We start from the raw sequence: 22,952 nt of genomic DNA on the forward strand, positions 1-22,952 counted from the left end.
CGACTCTTATCATGTAAGATAATGACGTTATCACCTGCCGCTCTGTTCAAAGCCCGCTAGTCCCATTATCGTGTCATGTTTTGATAAAAATGAACAAATCTAGCGTTTTATGCCTTGAGAGAGAACTTATATTTTACTCTATATTTTGCAAATTAAATTAAAGTCATGCAAATATTTTCATTTAGCAAATGTTTATTATAACAGTAAGCAAATGAGTGCAATAACTTAGTCTAAATATGAATTTTAATAAATATTCGTTGTTGAGCAAACCAGATTTGCACATTAAATTAATTTTTTTTATAAGAACAGTAGATTTGGGATTTTAAAGAGTCAGGGAAAAAAATGACAGTAACATGTTCCTGCAGAACACTCTGACCTGTTTACACTTAGATTGTGCTTTTGTTTTTCTTCACTATCTATATCTTTATTATCCAATGATATTATCCTGTTCTGCTTTACAATTGTGAACTAACTATATGCAGTTTATATTGCATCATATATTAAAACTTTTTGCAAACACAATGTGGATCATACACTATTAGTAATATTAATATAAAAAATAAAAATAATTATTTTTATTTAACACATGCAAACACACAAAGTAAACACACAAATGCTACCGTTATGTATAACTTAATAACCTAATTATATATGTGTTTCTGATTTAGATTTTGCCAGATCTGGTGCTTTTAACCACATTATTTCACACCTGCAGTGAAGTCACAGACTCCAACATCAATTTCAGGGATCCCTAAATCTCCAGAAGATGCTGTCCAGTCCAACACTGACTAAATTACCAGATATAACCAGACCAGAGGTCTAATAAAAATATATATTTAATTTATTTTTCTATTTATTTTTTTTACAAGCATACTGAACAAGTGCAAGGTCCGAGATAAAAACAAAGCAGTGAGCAAATGTTTTATTCAATGCGTTCAATGCTTCAAAGAGTTTTCAGACAGTCCCTCACGCACCATAAGCGAATGTTGAACCTAAAATAACTTTACTGCACTTGAAGTTTGCCCTGCTCTACTGTATATCCTAACATTGTATGAAGCGAATGACTGTAATTATTAACAGGCTTGAGATTGAGCGCTTCATAAATAAAAGTAAATGTTCAGAGTTCATGTTTCGCCATTTAAACAGCCAGAATCGATTCTTTATAGAGAATCAAATGTTTATAGTAACCTTTATAAAAGCTAAGCCATGATTTTACCTGCAGCTACTTGAAAGAAACGGTGGAGGAGGTTTTTTAATCTTTATGTTGAGTGTTCAGGTCTCGAGACACTTTACAGGTGACTTTCATGTTCCGTATTAATATTTTCTCTGAAGGACATAAATAATTCTTTGAAATATATTTGATATTTTTCGTTTCAATTCAAATTAACATGGTTTCACTGGTGTTTCGTGTTGTATGTGTTTTTTAAATGTTTGTCTTTGTGTTAGTAATATATACAACTAACAGTGTGTTTGAGTGAACGCCGCGTCTCATGATCCTGTTACTCTGACTCTCAGGATCCATTAAGCTGAATTATTGTTTGTCATTTCCATCCAGAGTCAGTGAAGATCAAATTCTGTTTGAGATGTTCAGATTCATCATGGATGACAAACAAACATCCAGAGATAAAGATTTTTCTCCAGGATGCAGGTACTTTGAGATGAAAATCTCCAGAGAAACAGTTTTGTGTGTGTTTGTGTTTGTTTGTTTGTATGTTTTTAAGTTAAAAGTGAGAATTTTATTAAAACAGTAAGATCATAAAGGCTCTTCATAAAGGGTTTTTTATGAACAATTTTTAGGACCTTATAATAAAATTAACTTCATAAAGGATTAAATCTGTTCTGTTACAGTTACATTATTTCAGCAGAAGATCAGAACCAGAGCTCAGATGTGTGTCATATTTATATTATATTGTAACATTTTATACCAGAGCTCATGGGCCTCATTTATAAAATGTTGTGCAGAAACTGTCCTAAATTTGATCTTACGATCATTTCACAGATGCATGCTTTATGAGGCCCCAGATGTGTGTCATATTTATATTATAACATTTTATATACAGTTCATTCTTGCTAACGTATTCATATTAGATATTAAGCTGCAGTCACCATCTCTGTTTGAAACATGCGATTGCAGTCATATGCGGAATAGTTATCGCTACGTGGGTTGTGCATCTGCACGGCTCAGCGCGGATGAATCTAATGTTTGCTGTCAATCACTACACCGGTGTGGATACTGTATTTCAGAATCACAGATTCTACGTCTTGAAAGTATGACCAATATAAAAATTTTAACTGAAAAATGTAAGTAAAAGTAAGTAAGTAACATGTCTGCCACTTTTGTTCTGACCAACTGAGGAAAAAAGCATTAAGCCTACAATAAATCGCGCTGCCAAAGATGATTAAATCTAACGATCGCATAGCTCGGATCACGTCAAACCATGCAAATTATTATTACTGTTATACTTTGTTCTCAAATTGTTAATGTTAACAACATCAGCATTGTGTGACTATCCCAGTGTCTCAATCAGCTCCCTAGCTCCCTAGGTCGTGAATCAGTATATCATGTAAATGAATGAGGCCGATTCCCTGATCTGTGCCCTGACTACTGAACTAGGGAGTTGATTGAGATGCATGCTGTGTATTTAGTGTATATTAGCGTTACCTGTAGATTTCAATTTCTGTAGTCACTCCACAGTCCAAAGTCTTTTGCTTTTAGACTACAGGTGAATCTCCAGTTGTCACTGATGATTGTCAGTGTCAGATTGACGTTTAATTATTTCAGCTGCTGTGAGAACAGACTATAAATGATCCGCTACAAGCAGCATCTCACATGATAAAACCGACTTGCCTGGACTCTTTTATTCTGTTTACGGACGTGACATAATGACGCAACTGATGCATGCTCGAATTTCTCGCGGAAATCCACCAGTTCGCTCTTATTATAAAACATTATTACAAGCTTACCGCTGTGAATCGGGCTAAGATAAGGAGAGAGTTTTGAACACTGGCTGGTTATGTACTTTACAAAAATTTATTTTGGATCATTTTTAACCAAAAAAAGTTATGGACTGCAGCTTTAAGCTTTAAGATCATGTCTCTCTGTTATAGTTCAGTTCATCAGAAGAGATCAGAACCAGAGTCCAGCCATGTGTCTATGAGGAGTGACGCATCTATGGATCGTCCACTAACGTTCAGGTAAAACATTTCTTTATATTAAATTTAAATTATTTGGTTGTAAACACCAAGCAGATGTTGACAACAAAGTGAAATATTGTTTGTTTGTTTTGTTTTTATTACAGTTTTAACCTTTAGAAAGTCAAATGTTAAAAAGTTCATTAACAACTGTTGCCATTATTATTATGGTAATATCAAAGTGTCTGATTCCTGATTCTCTGATACTAATGATGTTTAAGGTCAATCCTGCCGTCCAGATCAGCCGTAACAAAACCCGTCTGTAAGAAGAATGACCAGCCTATGAATAAACTACAGGACTTTGATGAAAGCAGGTATCCTGGTGTCAGGTAAATTGTTGGGTTTTTATTGTCAATTTTGTTGCAGAGCATCATCACATGTTCCTCAAATATATTATTAGTAACTGACACATTTCATAAACCCAATCATATGCTTAATGTTTCATAATACAGAAAACAAGACATTCTGCTCTGTACATTTACCTTTTTAACTGATGTAATAATGTGGTATTCTAATTTTACAGACATGAAGTCCTCAACACATTGAGATCAAATCTGAGAAAGAAGTTTGAGTGTTTGTATGAGGGAATATCAAAGCAGGGAAACCCAACACTCCTGAATGAGATCTACACAGAGCTCTACATCACAGAGAGTGAAAGTGGAGAGATCAATAATGAGCATGAGGTGAGACAGATTGAGGCACAGTACAGGAGAGCAGAAACAGAGGACACACCGATCAAATGCAGTGACATCTTTAGACCTTTACCTGGACAAGACAAACCCATCAGAACTGTGCTGACAAAGGGAGTCGCTGGCATTGGAAAAACCGTCTCTGTGCAGAAGTTCATCCTGGACTGGGCTGAAGGGAAAAATAATCAGGATGTCCAGATCATACTTCCACTTCCTTTCAGAGAACTCAACTTGATGAAGGACAAAACACTCAGTCTTTCAGATCTTCTTCATGTCTATTTCCCTGAAACAAAAGAAATGGAAATATCCAGTGACAAATATAAAGTGTTGTTCATCTTTGATGGTCTGGATGAGTGTCGTCTGTCTCTGAACTTCAAGAGAAAATTGAAACTGTGTAATATATCCGAATCAGCCTCAGTGGACGTGCTGCTGATGAACCTCATTGTGGGGAAACTGCTTCCCTCTGCTCTCATCTGGATCACCTCCAGACCAGCAGCAGCTGATCTCGTCCCCTCTGAGTGTGTCCATCGAGTGACAGAGGTACGAGGCTTCAGTGAGCCACAGAAGGAGGAATACTTCAGGAAGAGAATCAGGGATCAGAGTCTGGCCTACAGGATCATCTCACACCTGATGTCATCAAGGAGCCTCTTTATTATGTGTCACATCCCAGTTTTCTGCTGGATCTCAGCCACTGTTCTAGAGAAGATGTTGAGTGAAGCAGAGAGTGGAGAGATTCCCGAGACTCTCACTGAAATGTACACACACTTCCTGATCCTTCAGACCAACATCAAACATGAGAAGGACTATGAAAAGAAAGTGACAGATGAAGACGTGATCCTCAAACTGGGGAAACTGGCTTATCAGCAGCTTGTGAAAGGAAACCTGATCTTCTATGAGGAAGACCTGACAAAGTGTGGCATTGATGTGACAGAAGCATCAGTGTACTCAGGATTGTGCACTCAGATCTTCAGAGAGGAGTTGGGCTTGTATCAGGGGAAAGTCTTCTGCTTTGTTCATCTGAGCATTCAGGAACATCTAGCAGCTCTATATGTGCACCTCTCCTTTATAAACAAGAAAATCAATGTGTTTGACCAGATTATCAAACAGAGCTTGCGATCGAACGTTAAGGACACGTTTAAACAGGTTTCATTATCTGAGCTGCATCAGAGAGCTGTCAATAAGGCTCTACAGAGTAAAAATGGACATCTGGATCTTTTCCTGCAGTTTCTTCTGGGTCTGTCAGTAAAATCTCATCAGATTCTCCTACAAGGACTAATAAAACAGACAAGAAGCATATCTGACAGCAGTGAGAAAACAGTTGAGTTCATCAAGATGAAGATCAGGACCATTGACTCTCTAGAGAAATCCATCAATCTGTTCCACTGTCTGAATAAACTGGGTGATCATTCACTAGAGGAGGAAATACAACAGTATCTGACATCTGGAAGAATAAACAAAGTTAAACTCTCTTCATCTCAGTGGTCAGCTATAGTTTTTGTGTTGTTGACATCAAAGAAGCTGGATGAGTTTGATCTCAGGGAGTTTGTTGGAGGAAACATTGAAAGGGAAAATCTAACGGTTTTTCTGAAGCTACTGCCCGTGATGAAAGAAGCCAGATCAGTTCAGTAAGTATCACTGAGAACAATCACTTCACTGTTAAAACATTAAGAAAATAAAAGTTCGTAAATCTTCAGTGCTGCAGATGTTTCTGTCACGTTGTGTATAAATACGAGAACACAACCAAGAAGAAGATCAGATAACAGGTTAGTTTAATCCACAAGATAATGTCTAACACAGATTGGCAAAGTTCAAAACTTAACAAAGACATATACAAGATCCAACAAACACAGAACAGAACAAGGAGATTTTATAGACCTTATGTAGCCCCGCCCCTTTTCAGTGCTGCGCTCGTTGTCTTTTGACTTCCGGCTTGTATTTCCACAGCGATCTTATGTATTTATGAATGAACTGCTCATTTTAAAATCTTCCCGTTCTACTGACATTTGTTAAGACACCCGCTTTAAACATTACAATGCTCATGATAACTTTTGCTAACTCTACAACACGTAAATCCACTTCACCAGCTAATTATTCTTCAACAGCGATGCCATTGAAATATACAGGGCTACCGCGAAAACGGAAGTTCAAAGACAATATTCTAAAGATGGCGGCGCGCATGTTTCTCTGGAAAATAAGGTCTATAAGGGAGCTAATGAGAGAGAACATAATCAGGGAGAATAGAAACAGGTGTGGATGGTTAACTAATCAGGATACACACAATGAGGGCAAATGAACAGAAAAAGACATGACAGAACTAAATGCAAACATAACAAGTGTTACAGTTGTCCAGAGTTTAATGGTCAGTATTTTGATGCGTTTTCTAAACCGTGATATGTAAAATTCCTTCAGACGTTCAAAAAAAGTCAGATAATTTGCATATGAATAAATAATTTAGGTTTACCAGTTGAATGTTTTTGCACATAAAGAAGGAATTTAAATATTTATTTTTAAATAAATGACATAAAAATGTGAAGACCAAACAGAATTGGGGAAACAGCTCATTTATGATGTAACTCAAGTCTCATAAAACATTTGATGTGTGGTTAACATTGCAGAGTCATACATTTTAATATTACTAGTCAGATGGATGATTAAACATTTACCTGAACCTTAGCTTCAAGTTTATTAAAATTCTCATTTTAATTTTACTGTGAGATGAAAAATTAAGTTGCTAAGAATTGAAAGTTGTTGGATAGCTATTTGATAGTGTTTAACTATTTCACGAGTTCACACTTACAAATAAGTCAGGTAAATAAATTGGTAAACGTATTTGGCGTGCTGTCCGGGGAGAGGGCTCCGAGCTCGGTAATCGGCCCGAACACAGAGTACCCCCCCCCCCCTTTAGATTATATGAAGTAACCCAGAGAGTGTGAGGAGACGGGGTGGTGGAGGGATTCTGGAAACTGTCAAGGATCCTTGGGTGAGTTTTGACTGTGATTATATACAGGCCTGAACTCATGCCGATTGGGTAGATACGTTGATTACAGATTGTTGACAGGTGGTTGAGATGACATAATCATTAAGATGACGTAATGATTTGGTAGCTTATATGACTTGTTCCTCCTGAACTACGTTAATAAAACATAATTTATTATGTTATTTGATTTTCATCTCTCTTCAGGTTGTATGATTGTGGCGTCACAGATGAAGGTTGTGCTGCTCTGACTTCAGCTCTGAGATCAAACCCCTCACACCTGAGAGTACTGAATCTGTCTAAGAATAAAATAGGAAAGTCAGTGAATCTGCTGTCTGATGTACTACAGGATCCTCACTGTAAACTGGAGAAACTGCAGTAAGATCATATTTGACTCTCACATATGAATCACAATGTAAAGTGTATTTGAAGTGTTCAGCCTCTTTCTACTGCCGATTGAGCTGTAAATGAATGAACACATGATCTGCTCCTCATTAATGTGTTAGGTCACAGAGCGTAATTGTTTTTATTTTGCACTGCAATGTTTTGGTGCTTTTTGTTGTTGTTTGTTTTTTGTTCTCTCTTTTTCTTTCTCCTCAATGCATAGCTTAGGGGGTTCGGGTGCCCTACACAACTTGTGTAGTTTGTTTATAGGGAGGATCGGCTCTGCTCCTCAGTAACATGATACCACAGGACTGAGAGTCACACTGAAATACACACTTTTTACACATTTCAATCACTTGACTTTAAACAGATTTGGGCTCAACACAAATGAGAAATGAAGAACATGCTGGATTCATTCTCACTGTTCATCACGTTCATCTTTCTGCATTGACTTTTTAAAGTATTGTTTTTAGTTTTGTAAAATCACACACACAAACAGCTCTGTGACATTTTAGATCTCATTATGTCATTTCTCACATATTGATTTGTGCTTTAAAGGCGCAATATGTAAGATTTTTGCTGTAAAATATCCAAAAACCACTAGGCCAGTGTTATGTATTTTGTTCACTTGAGTACTTACAATATCCCAATTGTTTCCAACTATTTGTAAATTGTGAGAAAATTGCAATTTTAACCAAGGCTCCGGGACGTGTGAGGAGTCGCCTGTCAATTGCGTCATACCCGCGTTACCCTCGGTTTCCGGTTTTATTTTGTAGAAACCATGGAAACACCAAAGACTTTTATATATTACATATTTAGATATTAATACATTACATGTTTTAATAGACAAGGGAACAACTGTTTTGGTATATTTATAGGCAGAAAACTAATTGTTGTTATATAACTCAACATGTTTAGTCTTATTGTTTAAAACAGTACCATGCTTTACCATGCCTCAGAGAAAAATACTAGTTTGTGAAGTAGCTAACATAGTGTTACAATACAGAAGGGTCGGAGACACTGGAATGCAGGTAACAAGTGTTTATTGAACAACCAGAAGAACAGGCTCCTGAGGGCCGAGGACCCTGACGTCATGGCGGTCGGCCTCTATCACGAGGCGCAGGTCTGTCCGGATGAGTAGCGTGGAACGTGTCGAGCAGGTTTGGGTCGAGTGTATCATTTCTGAGTACCCAAGATCATTCCTCGGGACTGTAGCCCTCCCAGTCCGTGAGGTATTCCAGGAGACTACCACGGTGCCGGGAGTCCAAGATGTGGTGTACTTGATAAGCAGCGCCATGCTCTGTGGAGACAGAAACAGAGGAGTGGTGAGGTTTCAAAAGTGAGACATGGAAGGTGGGATGAATTCTGTATTGAGGTGGTAACTGGAGTTGATAGGTGACAGGGTTGATCTGCTTAACGATGGGAAAGGGGCCAATGAATCTGGGACTTAGCTTTCGGCAAGGCAGACGCAGCCTGATGTCCCTGGTTGACAGCCAGACCTTCTGTCCTGGCTGATAGGCTGGGGTGTTGGAGCAACGAAGGTCGGCTGTCATGCTGCGTCTGCGCAAGGCCCGTTGAAGCTGGTGGTGTGCGGAGTCCCAGACCCTCTCGCTCTCTCGGAACCAGTGGTCGACAGCTGGTACATCCAATGGTTGTAAGGGTTGGTAACTGAAGTAAACACTGGAAGGGGGTGAGTCCGGTGGTGGGTTGCCGCAGGGAGTTCTGTGCGTACTCGGCCCAACCCAGGAACTGTTTCCAAGAGTCCTGTTGGCCATGATAGAAGGTACAGAGGAAGCGACCAATCTCATGGATCTTCCACTCTGTCTGCCCGTTCGACTGCGGGTTGTATCCAGATGAGAGGCTTACGGTCACACCTAGGAGTGAGAAGGCTTTCCATACCCTGGAGATGAATTGCGGCCCTCTATCTGACACGATGTCCTCAGGAATCCCATAATATCTGAAGATATGGTTGAACATGAGTTCAGCAGTCTCCATGGCTGTGGGCAATCCCTTTAAAGGAATCAGATGACAAGATTTAGAGAATCTGTCAATAATCACCAAAATACAGGTACAGTTATCAGAAGTAGGGAGGTCAGTGAAGAAGTCTACTACTGTGCACCCTCCAGCCAGTGCCTCCACTCTTCAAGAGCCAGCTTGATGACGAGAAGCTCCCTGTTGCCGATGTCATAGTTTACCTCCGCCGGGTTGAGTTTGCGGCAGAAGGCGGCACATGGATGTAGTCTACTTGTGTTCCCCTGCTGCTGAGACAAAACCGCTCCCACACCTGTGGTCGAGGTGTCGACCTCAACGACGAAGGGTTTCTCAGGGTCTTTATGAACAAGGAGGGAAGCAGTTGTGAAGACTTCTTTTAGGGTGTCGAAAGCGTGGGTGGCAGCTGGTGTGCAGGACAGAGACTTGGGCCTGTTGCGCAGAAGGTTGGTTAATGGACTGGAGATGATGCTGTAGACTTGGATGAAACGACAGTAGAAACTGGCAAATCCTAGGAGTTCTTTGATGGTTGTAGGTGTGGGCCAGTTCCTGATGGCATCCACTTTCCCTTCGTCCATCTGGATGCTACTGCAGTTGATGTTATATCCAAGGAACTGCACTGAGGGTTGATGAAACGAACAATTCTCTGCCTTGAGAAATAGGTGGAACTCTCTCAGGTGTTTCAGGACCTCCACAACGTGGTGGCGATGGTCGGCCATGCTCCAGGAGTATATCAAGATGTCATCGATATATACCAGCAACTTGTGGAGAAATTCCCGGAGCACCTCATGGATGAAATCCTGGAATACGGAGGGGGCATTGACAAGTCCATACGGCATTACAAGGTACTCGTAGTGTCCAGTAGGGGTCACGAAGGCTGTCTTCCACTCGTCCCCCTCGCGTATGCAGATGAGGTTATACGGGCTGCGGAGGTCCAACTTGGTGAAGACAGTGGAGATGTTCGAGCGCTGCTGGGACAAGAGGAAGTGGATAGCGGAATTTTACAGTGATCTTGTTACTCGGTAGTCTATGCAAGGCCACAAGCCTCCGTCCTTTTTTGCTACGAAGAAGAAACTCGAAGCAGCAGGGGAAGTAAATGGGCCTCCTTGATGTAATCCTCCATGGCCTTCTCCTCCGGTAGAGACAGGGGGTAGATCCTCCCACAGGGCACTGACTCACCCGGAAGCAGATCGATGGCACAGTCCCATGGCCAGTGTGGAGGCAGCTTGGAGGCTCTCTTTGGGCAGAAGACGTCACTGAAGGGGGCGTAACATGGAGGGATATCCACAGAACGTTTCTCTACTGGACTTTCGATGGAGGTGGCACAGACAGATAGATGTTTGGAACGTAGGGAGGATGGAACAGGAAAGGCAGATAAACAGTTTGGGAAGCAGCTATCGCCCCACTTCAGGATCTCGCCGGTCCTCCAGGAGATGACAGGGTTATGCTGCTCCAACCATGGGCGCCCTAAGATCACGTCAGCAGTGGATTCCTCCAGAACCAGCAGATGTTGTTGTTCCACATGAAGAATACCCACTTGAAGCTGTACTGGACCGACACTAAAACGCACTTGTCTTCAGCTGAGAGGTCTTCCAGTTATTGAGTGGATCTGGTAGGTGGACAGCGTAGCTGTCGTCTTGAGCTTGAGCTGACGGCAGAGGGCACCAGAGATGAAGTTGCGGGCTGACCCAGAGTCGAGGAGGGCACTGACTGGAATGGAAACACCGGCAACAGTAAGATTTACAATAGTCGTGAGTGGTTTCATCTTATTTATAGAAGGAAGAATGGCACTCACCATGGGACGAGGAGTACGAACAGGGCATTTGGAGATGAAATGCCCAGGTAAACCACAATATAAGCATAAATATAAGCCGCCTCTGCCGTTCAGTAAGTGTCAGACGCATGTTTTCCAGTTGCATAGGCTCGTGGGCTGGTTCTGGAGGGCTGATGGATTCTGGTCGGCAGAGGGATGTTGTGAACAGTGGCTGGCCCTGGTGCTCTTCGAGACACTACTGCATACGAGTGGTGAAGCGGATGGAGGGTTGTATGAAGCGTTCGAGCCCGATGGAGTCCTCGTATGCAGTGTGATGTAACCGCACTCATGGATCCAATCCCTGTCGATAAGTGGTTAGCAAGGACTGCTCGTTCCATCCACTGGCGGCAGCGAGTGTTCTAAACTGAAGAGCATATTCATTCACAGTCATAGATCCTTGTTTTAAATGATATAATTGCTCACCAATCGATGAATCCCAGGCAGGCTTCCCGAAAACCTCTTTGAAGTGGGCAATGAAACTGGAGAGTGACCGGGTAGTAGAATTATTCTGAGACCAAAGAGTTTCAGCCCAGCGAAGCGCCTTGCCATTTAACTGAGAAATAATAAACGCTACCTTTGAGTGGTCATCAATGAATCCGTTGCAATCCTCCGCCGAACCAGAGAAGGGTGCCAGTTTAGCCATAGGACTGGCATACACAGGCGGTGGAGGAGTGACGGCGGTGTTGACGGAGGTGATCGCTGGTGGAGGTGCTGGTGGATTCGTGGTGAGTGCTCGGCACAACGCGTCAACGAGCTCCTGAAATGGATCTGGGGTGCTCATTCTGGTGTTCAGCGGTTATGGTCCGGTTTTCTGTTACAATACAGAAGGGTTGGAGACACAGGAATGCAGGTAACAGGTGTTTATTGAACAACCAGAAGAACAAACAGCAGTGCAGGTGAGTGAACGGAGAATATGCAGGTGATATGGATAACTGAATGATACTGTCCTTTTCCTTTGCAGAGGTTGCGGGCTGGTGACTGACTGGAGCAGAGAAGACACAGGAGAACTCACACAAGACGAGGAACAACGAAGGAGACTTGGGAGTACACTGGAGACAGGTAAGTAGCTTGAAGGAGTCCTTGAGGTGAGCACGAAACTGATTTCGGACAGACTTCTGAGGCACCGTAACAGTTTAATGATCTCCAGCAATATAGATCGAGCTTTGGTGAGAACTAAACAAATATTTAATTATTACAGTAGTAATTTCTCGATAGAAATGATATCAAAATTGAAATATGTTGATCAAAATCGTACATTTATACACAAACTGAGCAGCAAACGCAACTTTCGGACGCCATGTTTATTTTTCTAGCTCAGCTGTCACAGAATGGAAAGCACAGGATTGTGGGATATCAAAGGCAGCTAAGGATACATCTATGCTTCCTTCAAAAATCAATCTGAGCAAGGTATCTCATGAGACAGGAAGTGAAGCTAACATTGGATTCGGACGTGCCTTGATGCCTTACTATCTTGAAATGTGTCCTCAGAAGGCAGCATTTTCCAGTTTTTGGACGCAGCCCTCGACTGTGTGAGTGAGTGTGTCTTTTATGCTGCTAGTGGTTGCTGTGCTGATCAGTATTCTGGTGAATGAGTGCGCTGTGACTGGGTGACGGTGGAGCCTGGCATGTCTGTGACACATGTCATAATAAGATGCAGCTTTATTTTTATTATCAGTAATACATAATTTTCTCCATCATACAATACGTTTTAAAATTAATTGCATGCCATTTATCAACACAAGCCATCCAACATTTAATATGATATTCTAAATATCTAATATGATAAACAGAGCTGCGTTACCTCATACTCATGACCGGAAAAGCAGAAGCGGTGCCGGTGACTGTGTCATAATAAAAGTTCCGCTGATCGCGAGGTGTGTGTTGCGCAATTGCTCCAGCAGCCTCATTCAGCTCCCACAACACTCGGTCCTGCTATGCTTCATACTAAATAACCTCATCCATGAACATGATTTGTTCCCGAGTCCTATCCCTATTCTTTTGCACCGTCCGTTGAGATGGAGACCACATGTCCCAAGATTCCGCTCTAAAACTTGGCGTCATCAAGCTACGCCTTTGTTTTGAATAGGCTTCTAGCGACCTCTAGCGGCCAAAATTATTACATATTGTACCTTTAAGTTTGTACTTTCTCTTTAAGGCTGCAGTCCGTGATTTTTGGCCCTCTAGTGGTTAATAAACAGAACTGCACGTGTCTTACGGAAGAACATTGTAGCCAGAGCTACTTTTCTCCGTGTATTGCGAGTCACTCAGTTACTCACACACTGTGATACTCTGCGGCGGGTCCTACCAGTCCAGCCTGAAATAGTCCGGATATAAACACTTATTACACTTATACCATAATGATTCAGGGTAAGACAAAAACACGGTTTGGAAAATGGATTCATGTTGTACATTCTCATTATATAAATTTCGAACACAAAAAAAGTTACGGACAGCATCTTTAATAATGGATTTACTGTTAAACTGATCTGATCATTGTTCTCTACAGGTTGAGTGATTGTGGTGTTACAGATAAAGGTTGTGCTGCTCTGGCTTCAGCTCTGAGATCAAACCCCTCACACCTGAGAGAACTGAATCTGTCTTGTAATAAAATAGGAAAATCAGTGAAGCTGCTGTCTGCTGTACTACAGGATCCTCACTGTAAACTGGAGATACTGCGGTAAGATCATCTCTCTGATATTCACACTTCTTTGTCCTCAGTAAAATGTGTCCTTTAATGTAAATTCTAAAACTAAAATTAACTTGTAAAATAAATTCTCACTAAACACACTAAATCTCAGCACAAATGATGATTAATACTCCTTCACCTGCTCTTCTTGTTGGGGTTTGCCCCACTGAAAGCTGGTGTATATGTTATTGACCGCTGCAGAACTCTGGTCAGGGAGTTGGAGTCATCAGATAGAGTTTAGTTGTTTATTTCACAAGAGTGACCATATACACATAGAGTACTTGAGGTAGTTTTCTGAAATAAATAAAATAGCAGAAATAAATACTCATTTTCTAAATATAATCAACAACTTAACGGATTACAAACTCAATGATAAACAACTTTACATAATGAACTGATATATAAATATGACCGAGTAATATATCAGCATGAGTCAGTAATATTAAAATGCAGTGTAATAAAGATGTACATAACCCACAAAATATGAATAATATAGGCAAATTAATTAATACAGGCATTAATAATGGCGACCACAGAATAATATTATCTTACTGAGAAATGTTGCACTTTGAGCAAATAAGTTTAATAAACATTAGACATTACCATTTTTCTTGCTTTCATATAGCATTACAGTTCATAACATTAAAATGTTTTGTTTTACTTCAGAAATGACTGGCACAAATTACCCCAACGTATTCTCCCCAAAGGCACAACTTACCCCACACCAGGGGCAAGTTGTGCCACGAGACCACTTTTTTCCCAAAAGCTATATTTCTGAAACAATTTATTTCAGATCCAAAGTTATTGTTCTCAGGGATGCACAACATCCTGAAATATATGTACATTCTTAAGTTGAAGGCATTACTGCCATGGCCTCACTTTAAAGTCACTTTGAGTAAAAACTGGCACAACTCACCCCACTTTCCCCTACTAGCCGCAATACTAGCCGCGATGCTAGCGGGACAAATCCGCTCATTAAACAGGATCAAATTACACTCAGAAAGATTGCGAAGCTTTCACTAATACTGCTGCAATACAGTGTAACAATCTGCATTAACAACAATATACATTGAATTAAAAACTTGTCATTCATTTTCTCTTGCACATAAATGCTGCACTTTAGTGAGAGCATGCGATTTGACTGCCCCGCTGGAGTGATAGTGAATAGGCAGTTACACTGAGCTCATACATGCAGGAAACACTGTACTACAGTACATTACTTATGTAAGTCATAACTTAAAACGTCATACACATAGCAAACTTTAAACTTAAAAGGAGAGAATTCACAACACTTCTCTTGTCATTCCAATTAAAATCATTCCGATTGAAAGATTCGGTGGACTGTTTACATTAACGTTATCTAATCCGATATGGTGTTTACATGTAGGCCTACCGGTGCTTTCAATCTGAATGATTTTGTGACATGCGCACATTAGCCTATGTCCTGTTTGCCGCCGTGGAGTTCCGTTATTTCTTATGCATACTATTTTTATGTAAAGTGTTGCTCTTAATCAAGCAACATCATGAAATTTGTAGCATATTATTGCTGGATGGTATGAGGAAAAGACGGGAACAGGAAGCTGACCTGTTTGGTGGCTGTGCATCTCTAAGGAGCATCTCAATACTACCCCTCCCTCCTCCGTAAAGCAGAAGCGTGTGGATGAAGGTCCGTAGCTATACTGATTCGCTGAGTTCCTTCAGTTTATTTAATAAATGTGTTGTTTCAGTTTTACTCCAGTTTAATTTTACTGCTGACATTTTGCATTCTGATGACCCCTGGCCTCTTGACGCAAAGTAATCGGTTTAACGTGTTTACATGGCAGGCTTTTTATTTTGTTCGTTTTATAGAAAGGTTTATCCCACCTCTCTCAAACCGATTACAATTTCATTCGGTTTGGCCATTTTTATTCCGATTGGACTTTTAAACCAATTACAATGCTCCATGTAAACGCACCTATAGATGTCATAAAGCACAGCATGAATTTAACTGTGAAATACAGTGTAGAGCTGTAGCCTGGAGGTAAATGGGTGATGATCTGGAAGAACATGATCTCAGTGCATGTGAAGGCAATAGTTTTTACTTTGTACATTAGGACACTGAATGTCTCTATTGAGTTCAGCACATTTCTATTCAGTTTATAAGCTGCCAGATGTTACAACTTCCTAATGTTGGTCTAAGGTTAGAAGGTGTAACATTGAGATTGTGACCATTGCGTGTGCGGGTGGTTGTAGCAAGAGACGAAACGCTACGAGAACTGCCAACAAAACGGAATTTATTTTACAATCAAAGAAAGAGAAAATAGGCGTGAGAAAATAAGGATAATAATACAATGATGGAATACTAACAGAGTAACAAAACAACAACAAAAAAACAAAAACAAAAACAATATTTACAAACAAAAGAAAAGAAACAAAAGTAATAAACCGGGGAAAAAGGACAAAAGCGGCGCCAAAGAAAAGAAAAGAACAAAAACAAAACCCAAGCTAACTCAAGTTCAAAACTAACCTAACTTATGAAAAGAAAAATGAGAAAGCAAGTCTTCAGCGTATCAAACGCCATAACTTACCTACTCTTTCTACCCAAACAAAACATACATAAGTGGCGCTCACTTCTAACTGATGTGTCTATACATTGAAATCACTGAGTGTTGCAACATGTACGTCACGTGACATACTACCTGTCCATTTCCCATAGGGCGAAGAGAATGACAGTCGAAAACAAATAAGAAAATAAAAGAAAAAAACAGAAATGACAACTCCAAACTGTACAACATAAGAGTGTCATTATACCAAAATAACTTAACCAAAAAGGCAGATTTAACAAGCACAAAAACAGGAAAGCAAAAACTATCTTCGCGTCCATCAAGCCGCTCTTTTAAACCCTGGCGCCCGTACAGGATTGGCAGCGGGTAGCATGTCGTCATGTGAGCTGATGACGGTTGGCAGCCTCCCGAACCAATGACCGTCCCGTGTAGGCATGCCTAGGAGAAAGGAGGAGGGAAGGAAAAAACACAGAGGCACAAACTACCAGGACGTAACACCAAACATGACACAATTATGTGTTTGATCACAAGAGTTAATAAATGATATGCAATGGAAACACGTGGATCCTGTGAAACAAATGTCCTCCTGTAGGAGTGTATTAGAGGTGCAAGAGACTGTTTCTACAGTCAGAACCGTCCTTATATCACTATGAAACAATATCTCACATTCAACTCTGTGTGTCTGTTCAGTCCTGAAGCACATGACAGTTTCAGTATGTGGCAATGCTTGTCATTATATATCCTCTCCTGATCTGAGACCAGAGTGAATAACAAACTACAGACACTTAAACTACAATTCAGACTGTGTCATTGTTCTCTACAGGTTGATGAAGTGTGGCGTCACAAATAAACGTTGTGCTGCTCTGGCTTCAGCTCTGAGATCAAACCCCTCACACCTGAGAGAACTGGATCTGTCTGAGAATAAAATAGGAGAATCAGGAAAGAAATTGCTCTCTGTTCTGAAGGATGATCGTTATTATAAACTGGAGACATTATATGTTGTGAGTATATTTTCATTTAAAGCCTTTAAATTGACTCAAGTTCAGTAAAGCCTCATGTGCGTGTAACTGGAGAATATAAGATAATAATTAAAAATAAGAGTTTAATTCTGTGATGTGATTATGATCTATGAATATATGAGTGTTTTCATCTCTTACAGTGTCTCTGTGTGTAAGTGATTAAGAGAAAGTTGTTTATCATTTACTGTTATTAATCTATCAGCAGTTTTTCATTCACATATCTGGCTGTAATATGAATATATAATATCTCTGGCTGTGTTTTTTCTGAAATGATCTCCTGATGTGATGTGACAGCAGTAATGTCTCATACTCATGTGACTGTCTGTTTTTTTTAATTTTTGTATTATTATTTATTTTTATTGTAGGACTTTAAGTATTCAGGCTACGGATCACTTTCCTCAGCTGATGGTAGATAAGGAGCCACTACAGAGTTGAAGACACAGAGACACACAGCGATCACACTGACATGTGTGCTTGAATTTTATAGTAATGCTCATGAAAATGAGTGCTGAAAATAGCAACTTTTTTATTGTTTCAAATTTGTTAGATATTGTAATGTGGATGGTGTAAAACTCAAAATACACTGCAAATGATTAAAGTAAAGTGAAAAAACAAGCCATAGACACATTTATTGTGCAATACAGAGCGTGTTGGGAAAAGTTTTTCAAGATTTAGTCTGACTACAGAAGAGACAGATGCTGTAAATTTGTCTACCAGCAGGAGGTTACGCAAATAATTTCACTGAACATTTATTTCTGTAAAATATTTTGTATTGTTTATTTTTGTATATGACGATCTATTAAAGTTTCCATCTAAATCTTCACATTCTTTTACTTTTTTCTTGTTTTTTTCCTCTGCCTCTGAACAGTTAATTACTGCTATATGAACTTATTCCTCTTTATGGAAAGCATTTCAAAAGCCAACATCAAACAGCGGTGATACGACAGTGACTCTTATTTAACTCCTCACTTTATATTAAAAGGAAAAGAACTGCCTTCTGTCAAAGAAACTGAACAGGAATTATGAAATGAAATCAAGCGCAGCGTTAGTTCAGTCAGGCCACGTAGGCATAGTGCCGCGACAGCTGATGCGGTCAGCTGTCAAATCGCTCCAATCATTACTATTCTCCTATTAGACACGGGACATATATACGTGGCATCGCTGCTCGGTAAGTATGCTCAAACTGCTCGCAAGCATTGCGTTACAGTGACAACAGCATGAAAATTACGTTCACGTTATTTCTTGCACATCTTACCTGCGGCTTCCTGGTTATGGATACTTCGGACATCTTAGGACAAATCCTATCTGAAGAGTCTCCGGACGAGATCCTGGATCATTATACCGAAGACAGCGATCCAACCCAGCTAGTGAGACGCAGCTCTAGGATAGCAGCAAGGAATCCTTTTTCCATCAGCGAATGGCCCAAAGAAAGGATCTTGGCCACTTTGTACTCTCTTAACGTACAAGTGCCTCCGAATCTGAATCACGATCAGCTCCTGACCTTCTTACAAGAAGTCAATCAAGATCCGCAGCCCCCATCTACCAACGTATCTTCTCTTCCCCGATCTACCGGCCGCAAAGCCACGGAGAAAAGAAAAAATATATCCAATGATCAAGCATCTCCAACTTCAAAGAAGGGTAAAACATCTAATCCCCCTCAAGCTTCAGCACAACAGGGAGACGACAGGGTTCTCACAGCGCTGTTGTCAATCCAAGGATCCCTCTCCGACATGGACAACAGGATCCAGGCGCTGGAATCGCAGCGCTCGGCTTCTGCACCTCGGGCGATGTTTGACGGGCAGACTTCAAGCTCGACATCAAACTGCGCACTTTTTCCCGACTTGGCTCTTCCCAGAAGATCTCTCGGATCAGCTTTACCTGCCGCTTCCACCGGGGTGCCCTTTTTCCCCCCAGCAGCTGCTATTTCTCCCCAACTGCGCGCTCAAATCCTGTCAGGTAATGACATTAACTTGGTTAAAATATTGCTATGCGCAGAAACTAATGAAAGAAGGATTGTGGATTGTGGGGATATATCGGTCATTCTTAAAGATAACGATCCAAGACTCACCAAAAGTTTAACTATGGCAGAATTTAATGTTGCTTTCGGCGTGTTCAGAGACATTATCTGTGAAGTGTATCCAGACAGGAGAAAGGAATTAGACACCTATCTAGCCATCATCTCGGATCTCGCCATGTCTTACGGAGGCACTCTATTCTACGAATACCACAAATCATTTTAATCTAAAGCAGCAATGTACATTCAACATTTTAATCAGCGACTGGACTGGTCCGTGGTTGATCTTGCTCTCATTAGCAGACACTTTACAGGCCACCAAGCACTGTCGTGCTCACTCTGCGGCTCGTTTTCCCACACCGCATCTCTCTGTCCTAAGACCGCTTCAACTCAGGACACTAGCGCTTCGGCGCAAGAACAGGTGAAACCTGAAAGACAAACCCCTCTTTGCTACAATTTCAATGAGAATGTTTGTACTCGTAATAACTGTAAATTTTTTCATGCTTGCAGCTATTGCGGGAACAGTCACCCGAAGTTTTCTTGTCCACGCCGCACAAAATTTCTAAAAAAGAAATAAACACTCCGGTGAATACCAAGGAGCTATCTAAAGCCCTGGAAAAGCATCCAAATCGCTGTTTTGTGTCTTACCTCATTCTAGGGCTCATGCATGGGTTCCTAGCTGGTCTTTCCTATCTGCCCACTTTCTCTTTCACCTGTCAAAACCTCCAGTCGGCTATCAAAGATCCACAGGCCGTCGATGATCTGATGGGGAAAGAAATTGAGAAGGGCTACATGATCGGACCTTTCGATCAACCTCCTTTCAATCTATTTCGCATTAACCCTTTAGGAGTCGCAGTTAGGAAATACTCAGGGAAAAACGTCTAATCATCGATTTATCCGCTCCCCACTCTATAGTAGGGGTTCCGAGCATTAACAGTTTAATTCCCTCAGAACCTTTTTCCTTGGCTTATTCCACAGTGGACAACGCAATTAAACTCATCAAATTAGCAGGCAGAGGAGCGTGGCTAAGTAAAGCGGATATTACCGACGCCTTCAAAATCATGCCCTTACACCCCTCTCAGTGGCATCTTTTCGGGGTCAGTTGGCGAGAAAAATTTTATTTTTCAGTCAGACTCACTTTCGGGTTTAAAAGCAGCCCAAAGATTTTCGATACACTGTCTGAAGCACTCTGCTGGATATTACTAAATAATTTTAAACTACCATTCGTTCTTCACCTGTTGGATGACTTCCTCCTCATCGACTTTCCAGATGCCAACCCATCGCGCAGCATCAATTCCCTGGTTAAAGGGTTCAAAACATTCGGCATTCCTCTTGCAAAAGAAAAAACAAAAGGCCCGTCTCGTGTCCTCGATTTTCTAGGGATCACGCTAGATTCAGTGAAAATGCAAGCATCTCTTCCGTTAGACAAACTAGAAAGGATTAGAGGGTTCATCAGAACTTATTCCCTATTACCTACCTTAACAAAAAGGGATCTTCTTTCTCTGCTGGGCCATCTCAATTTTGCCATGAGGATTATCCCCCAAGGTCGTTCCTTCATTTCCAGACTTTTAGATTTGTCTAAAACCGTAGAGAAAATGCATGACACTATCACGTTAGATGTAGGCTGCAGGTCCGATTTAACTTTCTGGTCTAAATTATGCGATAACTGGAACGGAATTTCCTTTTTCTACGAAGAAGATATAGAAACCTCTGTCAAACTACAATTCTTCACCGATGCAGCTCCTTCCGTCGGGTTCGGGGGTATATTTAACAAACAGTGGTTTGCAGAAAGATGGCCCAAAGAACTTAAGGAACTGGCTCCGTCTATCCAATCGACAGCACTCATGGAATTATATCCTATTGTGATTGCTTGCTTATTATGGGCAGACCAATGGACTAGGAAAAACATCCTAGTGTTCTGTGACAACGAAGCCACCGTGAACATTATCAACAAGGGTCGCTCTTCCGTGCCTTTCATTAACCGTTTCATTAGGCGCCTAACCTGGATCTCAGTTATGAACAATTTTACCATTAAAGCTACTCACATTCCTGGGCTGGATAATAAAATAGCTGACTCTCTTTCTCGGTTTAATTTCCAGGAATTCAGACGCCTGTGTCCGGAAGCGGTTTCATCACGACTGGGCTGCCCGGACTTCAGTCAAACAGTCCTAGACTGAATGCAACCTTGCAAAATTACCTTAAATCAGCCGCACACTACATGAGATCAGGGCTAGCAAAAACGACACTTAAAACTTACGACTCGGCGTGGTCGTCTTTTTCAGATTTCTGCAACGCTTTCTCGGTGCCTATACTCCCAGCTAATATTTCTATCACATGCGCTTTCATTACGCATTGCTTCGAATCCAGGAAGCTCAAGCCTTCTACCATCAAGATCATGATCTCAGGCATTCAATTCCACCTTAGATGTATAGATCCTTCCTCCCAAAGCCTGTTGCAAAATCCCTCCATATGCCTTCTCCTCAACGGGTTAAAAAAGGAAAGTCCCGCTGTTCCAGATAAACGATTACCGCTGTCTCTCTCACAGGTGCACACGATGGTGGATAAATTAAGATCAGGTCTCTTCACTCCGCACACAAACTTGCTTCTAGAAGCAGCGTTCCTCACCGCCTATTATGGATTCCTCAGAGGAGGGGAATTCACCATTAACACAAAAAAATTCGACCCTTCTCACGATCTCACAGTTAAAGACATATCATTTCACACCGAAAATTTTTTCTATCTATCTTAAACATTCCAAAACAGACAGAGATAATAACGGAAGTACCATTAACATATCCAGAACCAACGACGGATATTGTCCCCTCACAGCCATGAACCAGCTGGTTAGCTCACGCAGTAAATCAAACCCTACAGATCCACTTTTTATTACAGAGAAGGGAGAAGCTATGTCCAAGCATTGGTTTGCTCGCGTCTCCGAACCGCATGCCTTCATTGCGGCATGGACCCCGCGCTTTATACCAGCCATTCATTCCGTATAGGCGCGGCAACCACCGCAGCTTCAACAACAGTCTCCATACCCATGCTCAAAGCAATGGGTCGTTGGTCATCATCAGCGTATCAACGATACATTAGGCCTACAACTCAGGACGTGTTGTTAGCACAAAAATCATTGAGCAGCTATAAAAATATTTAAAATATATAAAAAAAAAACGAAAAAAAACAAAACATTCTACTAGTAGTAGTATTCGCACGTGCAGGACGTGCTGCTCTTCTACCCCTCATGCCATATAAGGGGACATGCTGCTTCGTGGTTCTCCCGCTGGAGAGAACACCCTTTGCTGCTATAATTGCAGGGGCTGCTGTTCATCCCTCAGCGAGGGAAGAACACCCCTCACATATTTAAAAAAAAAAAAAAAAAAAAAAAGGGCTGCTGTTTCTCCCGCTGGAGAGAACACCCTTTGCTGCTATACTGCAGGGGCCTGCTGTTCATTCCTCTGCATGGGGATGAACACCCCTCGCTACTTAAATATAAAGAGGGGCCTGCTATTCTCTTCCTCCTTTTAGAGGGGAGAATACCCCTCTGATAGTCAGTAGGCTCCTTTAAGTATCTTTATAACTTGTCTTTTCTCTTTTGCAGGGATGGAACAAGTATGGTTTTGGGGGGTTCTACTCAGGCAAGTATTCCTTC

At 41.1% G+C, this 22,952-nt stretch overlaps 1 protein-coding gene across 1 annotated transcript; it reads left to right on the plus strand.

The window, feature by feature from the left end:
• The first annotated feature begins 1,598 nt into the window (after positions 1-1,598).
• LOC125248294 (NLR family CARD domain-containing protein 3-like) lies at positions 1,599-18,159 on the plus strand. The gene is made up of 8 exons (XM_048160012.1): positions 1,599-1,648; positions 3,109-3,195; positions 3,414-3,521; positions 3,716-5,506; positions 7,063-7,233; positions 13,548-13,718; positions 17,094-17,271; positions 17,655-18,159. Exons 1-8 carry the CDS (start codon positions 1,599-1,601, stop codon positions 17,703-17,705), a joined length of 2,607 nt encoding a protein of 868 aa, XP_048015969.1. The 3' UTR covers positions 17,706-18,159.
• The last annotated feature ends 4,793 nt before the right edge of the window (positions 18,160-22,952 follow it).

This window comes from Megalobrama amblycephala, linkage group LG16 (assembly GCF_018812025.1).
Source record: "Megalobrama amblycephala isolate DHTTF-2021 linkage group LG16, ASM1881202v1, whole genome shotgun sequence".
Taxonomy (NCBI): domain Eukaryota; kingdom Metazoa; phylum Chordata; class Actinopteri; order Cypriniformes; family Xenocyprididae; genus Megalobrama; species Megalobrama amblycephala.

Coding starts and splice junctions, on each gene's coding strand:
- LOC125248294 (XM_048160012.1), top strand. CDS start 1,599: ATGGATGACAAACAAACATCCAGAGATAAAGATTTTTCTCCAGGATGC. Junction 3,522..3,715: donor AGCAGGTATCCTGGTGTCAG/GTAAATTGTTGG, acceptor CTAATTTTACAG/ACATGAAGTCCTCAACACAT. Junction 17,272..17,654: donor AACTGGAGACATTATATGTT/GTGAGTATATTT, acceptor TTTTTATTGTAG/GACTTTAAGTATTCAGGCTA.